The 12421-nt window shown below is 40.7% G+C and overlaps 1 protein-coding gene across 10 annotated transcripts in view; it reads right to left on the reverse strand.

Moving 5' to 3' along the window:
* OPA1 (OPA1 mitochondrial dynamin like GTPase) overlaps positions 1 to 9916 on the reverse strand; it is an 86781-nt gene extending 76865 nt beyond the window's left edge. For 2 of the 10 annotated variants that reach the window (XR_009612271.3, XR_009612270.3), the window contains exons 1-5: positions 9733 to 9916; positions 3201 to 3519; positions 2461 to 2557; positions 645 to 752; positions 92 to 145 (exon numbers count right to left, since the gene is read on the reverse strand). Coding sequence is in view for 4 of the 10 variants with exons in the window: in XM_060639549.3 (XP_060495532.2) it covers positions 92 to 145; positions 645 to 752; positions 2461 to 2557; positions 3201 to 3519; positions 9733 to 9764 (610 nt within the window). In the remaining 6 variants the exon portion in view is untranslated. The remainder of the gene's footprint in view (positions 1 to 91; positions 146 to 644; positions 753 to 2460; positions 2558 to 3200; positions 3520 to 9732) is intronic. The other 8 variants (XR_009612273.3, XM_060639549.3, XR_009612274.3 and 5 more) reach the window with 7 other exon arrangements.
* Between the last annotated feature and the right edge of the window lie 2505 nt (positions 9917 to 12421).

The raw sequence follows: 12421 nt of genomic DNA on the forward strand, positions 1-12421 counted from the left end.
GCATAAATTTGGTCTGCAATTTATTTGCAACTAGTTTATTAGAAGCATTTAAAAGGCATGTTAAGGTCAGCAAAAATGTCTGTTTACACACCTAACAAGAGAAGTAGGTCAGAAGCTCCTATGACTTCACTAACCAATTTGTGACCTGTGAAAAATCAGCAAAAGGGGAAATAGAAATGTAAAATTTGACAGGAATGAGCAAACAAATGTCTGAGATCTCAGAGTTATATCATGATAGGGTGTGAGTTGGGCAAATACGCCAAGATCAACCTTAGTAAATTCTATTCATTACGGCCCATCATAATTAAATTTGTTTTAAAATCACCAAATCGGCTCTAACCAATTATGAAAAGCAAGCACATAGGAAGTCTAACCTACTTGTCAGGAACAAGAGATCGTTTTTTTCCCTCACTGACTAAAGCCAAGTATGTTTAACCTCTTACAAATTTTCATTTTGTTGCACTAACCAAAATTTAAAACCACTGAGCAACAAAACTTTGTGTATCTGTTTTTTCAAAAATTTGTTTTTAATTTGTACTAGATATTTTCATTTAAAAGATACGAATAAACAAATGAATACATCTTAGTATTTTTCCTCTGGGTCTTCTGACATTTTAAGTGAGATCAAACGGGTCCTTCCTTACCTGTGGTGAAAAAGTCCTTCAGTAAACTGAGGCTTTCAACAATTTTATCAAAGTCAGGTGCCAATTTTGCAAGGTCGTCTGAATTAGGAAGTGCTTTTCTAATTTTCTCTGGAGAACAAACAAAATTCTCAAAATAAGAATTTGACTATTAAAACACTGACAAAATAGAAATAATCATCATATATAAACTTAAAATATTTTTCTATTTTTCTCCCTATTACAACTATAATTGTATCTGAAACAATATGTCATTGTGATGATATTCCACAGGCCATGAAATGTTTTTAAAAAGAGTCACCAGATGTATGGCTTAGATGGAAACTTTTCATTTATAAGTTAAATGCCAGGAACTATATGCACTGTGTTAACAATGTTAATGCTGTATTGGAATCAGAAGTACTTTTAAGGAGAAAGTCACAGCAAAGAGGCCAAGAATCAAAGAAAATACAGAAAAACGCCTCTTGAAACACCTGCTCCAAACTCGAAGACAGTAATGAAATAAAAAATAGAATTCCATTACTTTTTTCCATCCTTTCACAGACCCTAAGAAAATTCACACTTGTTAACATTTGGAAATAACTGTCTAAGAACCCATGGCAAACTTCGGTTTTATTTTTGCTGGTTTTATTTATAAAATGGTCAAAGTATTCATTTTTGTTTACAAAAATTTTGACGCTCAATTTTGTCAAAGTTTGGTACAACGGTACAGTATCTTCTGAATTAGAATGCGCTTTTCTTAATTTTCTCTGCAGAGGACTAAAATACATAAATATTCTCAAAATAAGAGTATGTCAGATATTATTCTAAATGCTGTTACGGCACTCTCCTGTTTAATCCTCAAGGCAGCCCTACAGAACAGTTATCATCAAACCCACTTTACAGGTGAGGAACTGGGGCACTGAGGTTAAGTAGATGAGCCTGCACAACAGCAAAGAAGCAGGGAGTCAGGCTTGAGGCTGGCCAGTGCAGCTTCAGAACCCGACCCTCAGCCCCACACTGTGGTGCTGGCAAATGCATCAAGGTAAAAGCGCTCCTCACGAATATTAGAAAAACATGGAAAGAATGCTACAGATTCCTGCAGATCCCTCTGTCAGTGCAGCACGGTTTTATCTTTAAGAGCTGTAAGTGCATGTAGAGAGTAATTCCACCCCCACATGCACCTAAGAAATTAAACAAACTCTAAAAAAAAAAAGACTGAGGAAAGTAATTCCATTAAAAGAAAATTTTGTTTAAATCATCATAACATACTGGCAATCAGAACTATCAGATATACTTTTTTCTCATCTACCTATTATAGAAAAAGGTGAACAGTACCTGACTATGGCAAGAAATTATTACGGACTCTAGCGGGCTTTGAGGGACTTGGCTACAAAAAGTAGAAGTCACCAAGGTATCCAATAAAAAGTAACTAGTGAGGTGGGTTATGGTGCATCTGCTCTGGGTGAGAATACAGAACACTGAAAGTGATGTCCAGAGAGGCTGCTTTGACTAACAAATGTGTTGGGCAGGAAAAGAAGCCAAAGTGTATACTGTTGCCATATAACTTTTAAAAAGGAAACTAAAATAATAACTACATACACAGACTAGGTTCAATTAAAAGAAAATGTCCATGAGGATAGTAGTAGCTATGTGAAAGTGATGGACGAAGGGGTTATTTTTTTTCTACCAGTTTTTTCTTTGATATTCTATTACTTTTATCATTAAAATAAAACTGCTACACAGTGAACTCATGAGTGAAGAAACTATCTCAATACCACTATTTCTCTTTCCCGAAGATATGACCAAAAAAACGTATTTTAACGTTGATGATACAAACCTAAATCAATATACTCATCAATCTCCCACACAATGTCAGGCACAATCCATTTATAGTCACTGAGGTCAGGTATCATATCTTTCCACTGATCAAAAGTCTAAAAGAAAAGAAAATATGCCAATCGAATGTTCTGAATGTCATACAAAAAATAAAGAAAAACCACCTTAATTTATCTAATTAAAACATGCTTATCTACAAAGAGTGATACATTATGGTCAAAATTTTTAGAAACAAAATAGCCTCAGCTCCTTTGAAAACAAATTAGTAGGCAAGCGTATAGAACATGTAAGCGTCCTTTTACTAAATATGGAAAATGTAAAAATTGAAAATATATTCTTACTTCAAATAGGCTTCATGATTTAGCTAAACAATACTGTGGAACAGAAGAAACACAAACCAGGGGTCAGGACACCTTGCCTCTGCTCCCAAAGCTGCCCCAAAGTGGTTGTGTTAGCATGACACCTACTTTCCTGTCTGTGCTACTAAGTGGCAAGCTGAAAATCAAAGCCAGGTGACCTCACCCCACCCTAGTGCTCCTTCCACTAGGCCATTCTCACCTACTGTAATTATAACCAAGATTCGAAGAGTTTTTCCTATTTGCAACGTTAATTTAGCACATGGTAGAGATACACCATAAATTTTTAAATATTCTACTTCACTAAAGAAAAACGATTTGTGTTATAAGACCTTCAAATAATTGTGCTAAAATAACTGGAAAAGCAGTGGAAAGTTCTACTCACTTTTTTGGCTGTATAGCCACCGCCAACAGCAGATCCTAGTATGAGATATCGAAGTTTTAAGAGTCTTGCAGCTAATCTCGCTGGCCAAAAATTCCTGCGAGGCTGGTACCCATATTTAATTGGAGAAAGCTTCAATTTACGTAACGGAAGGTTAGCTAAAGAGGAGAACTGATGAAATGATGTCCGGAATTGGGGTCTTTGAAGCTTTAAGGTAGGATGATGTGAATGATAAACACTTCGTGAAACCAGATGCAGTTTTTGTAGTGGTAAGCTTCCTTTGATTCCAGAGCTACGTTTCACTAAGGATTGGCAGACCTCACTGAAAAGAAAACCAAAATGGGACAAAGATCAGACCGGGTAACAATGAGAAGGAAACGACATAAAAAGAGCAGTATGCACAAGAGAAAATGCACATGGGTGCATGTGACCAAGCACGCGACATCATACCATAGCTTACATTAACCACTTACTCCATTTCCAGGCACTGCTGCGGCATGTGCTACCTCATTTAATCCTGCTAAAAATCCTACGATGAAAGTATTAGTATTACCTCCATCCTACCAACAAGGAAAAGATGGCGCGCGCGCGCGCACACACACACACACACAACTCATCTAAGTGCACACTTATATGAAGATTCAAACTGACGCAGTGGGACTCCAGAGCCCTCCCTCTCATTTACTACATGCAGGCTATCCCAATCCAAGGAACTGAGATGAAAAGAAAAAAGGCAGAGACTTATTTTATTAACTGCTATTCACTGTCAGTAAAAGTGAAAACAAAATGAATGCAAACCTGCTTTCAAACACAAAAATTCCAGCAGCTTAGAACAGCTATTCTTTGGTCTCTCCTCTATGTCTCATGATCCTGAGACAGCCCAGGGATGGAAATTAAGGAACAAATCATTACCACATAAAGTACCTGGCTGAAAGTGTCTGAGTAGAGTAAGTAAGAGTAATCAAACAGCAATGAAAGAAGGTTATTAAAGGCAACGTCCTACAGACTGAATGTTTGTGTCCCCCCAAAATTTGTATGTGGAAGCCTAATCCCCAACATGAAGTATTTGGAAGTGAGGCCTTTGCGAGATAATTTGGTTTATTTGTAGTCATGGATGTGCCCATGTGTTGGGTGCCCTTATAAGGAGATGAAGAGCACAGATCTCTCTGTCACGTGAGGACACAGAAAAAAGATGCCCCCATCTAGGAACCAGGAAGTGATTCCTCAGCAGACATTAAATATGCCGGCACTTTGATCTCGGAGCTCACAGCCTCCAGAACTGTGAGAAATAAATGATTTCCCATTGAAGCCGCCCAGTGTTTGGTAATTTGGGGAGCAATAAGGCGATCGTGTATCAGTTGCACAGATACAAGAAAAGACACTAAAGTGAGGTGGCAGCACTAAGAAAGGAAAGGGAAAGGCAGATACCAGAATGACGGACTAGACACAGGAGACAAGGAAAAGAGTAAATAGTAATCCCAAAGTTTTAGCTGGGAGACTAAGATTACTACATTTACAGATATAAAACAATCAAGAGCCAAACCAACTGGGGGAATAGCCCACGGCTTCATAACACTTGGCTCAAACTTCTTTCAACCCCGTCCTTATAGCCAGCCACTTAGTGTTTTGAGTCAGATAAACTTTGGTTCCAGTTCCAGTTTCACTGCTTACTCTTGTGCAATCAAGGGCAAATTATGAATTTACCAAAGCCTCAGTTTTTTTAATCTGTTAAAACAGGATTACGTCTACATCAGAGTTATTGTCAATAATCACTAATTCAAGTATCTTCTTCTCAGACCATAATCCCCTTCACTACAACCATCTTTGGCCCTATAGGAACAGCCAGGTCATGGATACCTCTATCTTCTCCCTAACCTATCAGTCTCCACCTTATCTATTTACCTAGTTAGCCTGGTTCATAGTCTTAAAGGCTCTTTTGCAAATACTCTAAACTCCCTTGCCCTCTGACTTTTTGTTACACTTGTTTGGCAATATACAAACCCTGGATGAACCTTATTATCACTTTAAGCCTGTACCAAGGGAATGAAGCACTACTGAAGAAAGTCACACCCAATTGGACAGACATCTCAGCTAGGCCCTAAAAAAAGCTTGGCCATCTTATTTTTTATCAATTCATTCTTCCACTCTCTGCTAGGACTATTTCAGATGTTCCCCACCCACCTCTACCCTCCCACATCTCTCCTTGTTTCCTCCGACTCTTGGGAGAAAATGGAAGCCATCAGAGGGACACATGCTGTTGCTTACCTACCGCATTGACACCCACCCTCCTCCACAGGCCCTGTAAGATTACAGTAAGGAAGTACTCTTCTGCCTTTTAAAGGCAAATCCCTGTTTCCTCTGAATTCCTCCTTTCTTTTCAGGAATCACTAGTCAAGTCTCTGTCAGTTTAAAGGAGAGAAAGACAGACCCCAGTTCCCTGCTCTAGCTCCTCTATTAAAAGCCAAACCAACCTGATTTCCATTTGTCTCACTTCAGTGAAACAGCCCTCACCGAGTGCCCTGAAGGCTTCCAGTGGGCATTTGTTTTTTCGATTCGCATTTTCTTTGTCTCGGCAATATCTGACAGCATTGACACCCCCTCCTTGTTGGAACGCCCTCAATCTCCGCAGTCTCTAGCTTTACTCCTACTCGCTGGCCACTCCTTTTCAGGCACCTCCTCCCCAACAACCTTTTAAATGTTGGGAGTTCATCGGGCTTAGATGTAAAGTCACTTGTCTTCTCAGTCTACCCATTCTTCCCAGGCAACCTTATCCACACCCATCTCCTCAACTGCCATCTGCATATCCACGTTTCTCAAAACTTGTACGTCTAGTACAAACAGTTAAGTTCCAGATCCTTGTGTCCAACTGCCTACTGAACACCACCCCTTAGATATCAAAGGAGTACCTCAAATCAAGATGTTCAAATCCATGCTATCTCTCCTCCGTCCCTCCCAAACCCTGGCCCCCATCCAGGACTTCCTATTTCAGGAAAAAGCACAAGCACCTATTCAGTCGCATAAGCCACAAACTTGGGCTCATTCTTGATACTTTCCTCATCCTCAAGTTCTATTCATTCTACTTCCAGCATACATCTCCAGCCTTCCACTCTCCCATCTCTGCTACCACCATGCCTCGCCTGGGCTTGCAACAACAGTCTGGACTGAGGTGTTCTCCACAGCACAACAGGGCACTCTTCTGAAATGTCAACCTGATCACTGTCACTCACATGCGTCAATCTCCCTCAATGTCTCCTCCTGCATTTAGAATAAAAATCCAAACTCCTGGTCTATAAAGTCCTGCCTCTCTCCCTCTAACCTCGGAGCTCTACCCAGACCAATGTTCAGGTAGCTCCTCGACTGTGCCATAATCCTTCCCATCTCAGGGCCTAGATGCCCACTGTGCTTGGGCAAACCCTTCTACCTTCTTAACTCCTGTTACTCCTGTGAACTCTGGTCAGTAATGGTTTCACCTCAGGATCCCTTTCTCTTCTGGCATCGACATTCTCACTCGAGTTCCCCTGCTACAGTTCTTAGTTCCCTGCACTTTTCTTTAGGGCACATAAAATTTGTTTTACATAATAATGTAATTATTGCATTAATATTTGTCTCTACTAATAAACTATAATCTTCATAAGGCCAGGGAGGGGTCTTGTCTGTTTTGCTTACCATTGTATTTCTAAAGCCTAGCCCAATGCTTCACAAGCAATAGACACTTAATAAATCTGCTGAATGAACATATGTTATTGGGAGAACAAAACCAAAACAAAAGGTGAAAGAACCTAGCAATGACCACACAGTAAGTGCTCAATAAATGTCATTTCAACAATAACTGCCCTAGCCTCTACTAATGTATTGATGAGTAGTCCTTTATCCCTCAAAAGTTGTTTGCTTTTTTAAAGAAAGTAGTTAATCTAAATATATATCCAAATAGATAAACTCCAGACCCAAGTAGTCATATTGCTAAGATGTTTTGGCTTTTCGTTATTTTCTTCCTTTTTTATTCCCAAACCTCTAAAATCCCTGTTTCCACAATGGTGGCAACAACAGCTGTGGGTGACACCAAGAAAAAAGAGTATCTGGTTGTCCAAATCAGGAACCACATGTAAAATGTTCTTCAATCAATCCCCTGGAAAAGCTAATTGACTCAAAACAAAATCCTAGTACTTGGGAAGGTATCCTCAAGTATTATTTCCAGAGCTTCCAATTCATGGTGAGATCAATGCTCATACAGGAGAGACTCTTTTCCACAAAAGGGTCCTCTTGAGATATAGGTAAGAGGTAAGGAGAAGAAATTGAGATTTACTGAAGCACCATCTGGGGAAAGGCTGTGTCACCCTCAGTCCAGTGCAGCTGAATGTTAAAATACGAACACTTGCCCCCAGGATGAACAATCTGCCAGGGAGGAGCTAAAGCTCATGTGTGTGTGGGGTGCAGGGCAGGGAAGGTCTGGGAAGAAAAGAAAAAGAGGATACCTACAAACACAGAGAAATCAGATTGTCCCAACAGTCTGTATTCCGTGTTCGTTGACAAAGGATGCCAGAAAAAAATGTGGTAGTGCCTTTACAGTTCTGAAGGAAAAGTATTTTGAATACAGACTTCTACATTTGGCCAAAGTGAAAATCAAATGTGATGCAAAGCAAGCTCCTCTGCTGCCCCCGAAACCATCTATTCTCTCTCCTCTACCATCTCTTTTAACTTATGCATCATTTCCTAATACATAATTCTCTTTTCAACAAGTTTACACAAATATTTATTGCACCTAAATATGGGAGTATGTATTTAGATATGTATGTCAAAAAATGTTTATGTTCCCATCTGTTTAAGAATGGGAATTCAGGGGCACCTGGGTGGCTCAGTCAGTTAAGGGTCTGACTTCAGTTCAGGTCATGACTTCACAGTTTGTGGGTTCCAGCCCCGTGTCGGGCTCTGTGCTGACAGCTCGGAACCTGGAGCCTGCTTCAGATTCTGTGTCTCCCTCTCTCTCTCTGCCCCTCCCCTGCTTGCACTTGGTCTCTCTCTCAAAAATAAACAAACATAAAAATAAAAAAAAAAAGAATGGAAATTTAAGTGTACTCCTTCATAACACGTATTCTTCTTTGCAGAAGAAATACAGCAAAAGACAAATTTCAGAGCTGAGGCTTCTAACTTTCCAGATCTCTACTTCTGCAGGGTAGCTAAACTGCACTATCAACATAAGACACTTTTAAGCCATGACTTTGCAGAGTCTATAGTAACTTTAGAAATAATTTACCCCAACAACATCCACAAACAAATATATCAGTTATTAATTAGTTGTTGTTAAGGTCAATTTTTAAAGTTTTCCTACATATCTTAATTGTTCCAATGAAGTATGCTATTTTTGGCAAAGTCTTTTCTCTTTTATTTAAATAAAATTAGATAGGTTTCTCCAGGAAACAGTGAAGAGTAGAAATAAAAAAGTAGGAAATAACCTACCGCAGTTATCAAGGGCTATGGATTTACTCAGAAACTCAAATTCCATTAAATTAGAAATAACTATTCACTTATTCTAATGGACTGTAACTGTTGTATGTTATCTGATTCTAAATATAGACTCAAATTAACCTTTATAAAACAAATGGATTCCATTCCTTATAAACACTATAAATTACCTACACTATTTAAACAACGTTCTGAAAAAAATTCAAGACAGGTGTTTGGAGGCTAATTCAGGAAAACCAAGTTTTCCCAACCTTAATTGATGCATATTACTTCTTCTCAAAAGCCTGCAACAATGAGTTAAGCCTGAAAGTATCTAAGGTTATTAGAACACAAATATGTGTCAAGATAAAGTCAAATTTAAATCTCTTTAAAATGCCCGTAGTAACCCACAGAAATGAAAAAACTCCTATGATTTTCTACTTAGGATTAAACGAGGCCAGGGCAAAAATAAGTGTGATTAGAAAGCTGGTGCTATATTCACCACTTCGCATCCAAAGCAAGCCTTTCTCCCTAACACTGAAAAGCTGCTATTAACAGGGTATCTCTAACCACCACCTCCGCCACCATTTGCGTCACTGCTTCAGATCTGACTCCAAAGCAAGTCTAGTCTGCGGACGAAGGCAAGAGGCAGAGTCCTCTTTACCCTAGCAGAAGACAGAGTACCTGCAGGAGCAAGGCACACCTGGCGTGGAGGCAGAAGAAAAAGAGTTAAGAGGGACACGGCGAGGGGAGGGAGAGGGCAGAAACAAGAAGCAACCAGAGACAGAGATAACAGCGAGGGCAGAAAGGTGAAAGAGGACAGGGACAGAAGGACAACAGAGAAGGCCAAGACTGAAAGGAGCGCAGAATCTTCTGGCGGCACAGAAACAGGCACAAGGGCCGGTACTGCAGCCGGGACTTCAGGTAAGCCCAGTCAGGGCTCCTGTAACTACGGGTCCTCAAAAATATCCCGGAATCCTCCAACCGCCCTCCGCCTGGCCTGAGAGTTAGGTGCACATTCTGGAGGTAGTGATGGGATAACCCGGTTTTCCGGAGGCCCCCCAAATAACGGGGCCAGGTCTGAGCCCGCACTTACCAGGCCACGGCGGCTCGGCGTAGTCGCCACATCCCGCCGGCGAGGAGGTCACACGGGCGCCGAGAGGGCCACGCCGGAGCCCCGGTGTCAGCTCCAGTCCGGCCCCTGCTCCAGGAGTGACCCAGGAAGAGGCCCTCGGCAACAAGGGCACAGAGCAGCTACTGCGGCCCTCCCAATGGCGCACGGACTTCCGCGAGAGCCCGCCCGGCACCCGTACTCTGTCCGTCAGGAAAATAAGCACCACCCCCGCCACCCTTCCTAGGAGGGCAGCACAAACGGTCCGTGGAGGATTAGTGCCTGCGCTCAGAGCCTCCAGAGGAGACTGCCTCATTCCGCCTCCCACCACCCCTTCCCTCCTTCTTTGTTTCCGGGTTGGAGTTACGAAATTGAGTTTCCCAGGTCAAAGATTTGGAGAGGTGAGGGGTTGAGAGTTGGGCAGGGACTGGCAGGGTGCCGGGCGAGGAAACCTGATTGATAAATTCTCTCTGGGTGGCTGCCAATTTAAGAAAATGTAGGTATTTACGGAGCTTGGAGGAGCCTAGCGAGTACAAAATGAATACAGTAATAGTGTAATAGAATAATGAAAACCAACGGTTGCCCCACTCTTTTGTTCGGTGTCTTTGTTTATAAAACACTCTCAGAACAATCTTGGGAGGCAAGAGGAGTCATGGACTGATTAAGTGCTTTAGAATCTCTGAAGGTCGGATCTGAGAAGGGCTCTGATGAATTAGACCAGCTGTGGGTTTGCAATAAGCTTGAGCAGTTTATAAAGGCATCACAAATGATTTTGTTTACTCTTTAACTGGCTTTCGTCTGACTTGAACTCATTTGTTGAAATGGCTTGCGTAAAGTCTTCCAACAATTCCATATTGTCAGTGGACACTGGACTTCTCAGCATTCAGCTCAGAAGCCTGGGTGCTCAGCGGTCTCCTTCTTTGTTGGCTTCCCTCTCCTGGTTTTCAGGACGTAACATTCTCCTTTTCTGCTCCCCATTCTCCTTTGCTGGCTCCTCTCCCAAAAACTCTCCGTGTAAGAGGGTCCCAGATTTCAGAGATCCTGGGTCCCTTTCCTTCTCTATCTTCATTTTCTCCCTAAGTAATCGAATCAATTCTAGGACTTTAAATACGTTTTCCCCTTACTACTCTTGTCATTTTATGAGGAAACTGGGGCCTATAAAAGGGATGTGACCTGTGAAACGTAATGAAGTTATTTAGTGGCAAAACCAGGACTAAAATCAAAGGGCCCCCCTCTTCACTTCAAGGGCACCCCCCCATACACAAAATATTGAAAAATTCCTTTTTCCTTAGTCATCAGAATCCTAAGTCAGTATCCATCCATTCACAACAAAGCCAAGTAGTAGACCTAGCCATTAGCAGGAAACTTCCCAAATGCAGGACTCCAGGATTTTCTTTATTATATTTATTGTGGTAACTGTTTTAGTGACAGGTACAGAAAGGAACTTGCTATACTGACCTACGCAAACTGTAGCTTTTTCCGGGATTGTAGAGTTGTGCAAAAATTCCTTTGTTACTGTTGCTTCCTAGTTGTTTTAGAAAAAAATAAGAGAAACCAAACAGTGGTAACGTCTTTCATGTATGGGTTATCTTTACATTTCACAAGGCCCTTTTTTTTCAGTTCTACTTCTAGGCATTTATCCCACTGAATCATTACCACATGTGCAAAGACATACATGTGATGTATATGTTTGCCTTGCATGTAATAACGAAAAGTTGGAGGGAGCGCCTGGGTGGCTCAGTCAGTTGAGCGACTGAATTCAGCTCAGGTCATGGTCTTGCAGTTTGTGAGTTCGAGCCCCGCGTCGGGATCTGTGCTAACAAGCAGCTCAGAGCCTGGAGCCTGTTTCTGATTCTGTATCTCTCTCTCTCTCTCTCTCTCTCTCTCTCTCTCTCTCCTGCTCATGCTCTGTCTCTCAAAAATAAATAAATGTTAAAAAAAATAAAAAATAAATGAAAGGTTGGAATCAACATTGTTAAAAGATAAATTGAGGCATCTTAAAAATTGTAAGAGGTTATTTGATCAAAAATTGATTTGAATTCAGCAGTGCCGAGCCAGAAGTGGTTAGGAATGCTGCATCAACAGGAGTCAGTGGCAAGACTGACTATATCAAGAAGAAAAGGAAGCAAAACAAGGAAATTATTTGATTGGCTTTAGCTTTATGTGGTCGCCTTATTTGGAAAGCCTCATTGGCTGTGATTGGTTGCCTTAGGTATGCTTTCTTAACCTTAATGTATTTATAAGCTTTAGGTTTTTGTTTGCTTAGTAGGCTGCCAAGGCGTTAGAACCAAATTGGTCTATATATTCAGCCCATTCTCAACATAATTTCAGCAGGCACATATTGTAGAAATTAACAAACTATTCTAAAACAAGGAACAAAACTAGATTATTTACAACTATTTGACTTCAAGGCTTACTATTATAATCAAGACAGTATAGTATTGGGATAAGAAGAAACAGATCAAGGGACCAAAATAGAGGGTTCAGAAATAGACCTCCATTTGTACAGTCAATTGTTTTTTGACAAAAGCACCAAAGCAATTCAATAAAGATGGAAGTTGTTTCAATAAATGATGCTAGAACAATTGGATATCTATGTGGAAAAGAATATACCCTACACATGCTGTACATAAAATTTAATATAAATTTATATCATATACAAAAACTAGTATAT

The sequence above is a fragment of the Panthera onca genome, chromosome C2 (genome assembly GCF_046562875.1).
Source record: "Panthera onca isolate mPanOnc1 chromosome C2, mPanOnc1 haplotype 2, whole genome shotgun sequence".
Lineage (NCBI taxonomy): Eukaryota > Metazoa > Chordata > Mammalia > Carnivora > Felidae > Panthera > Panthera onca.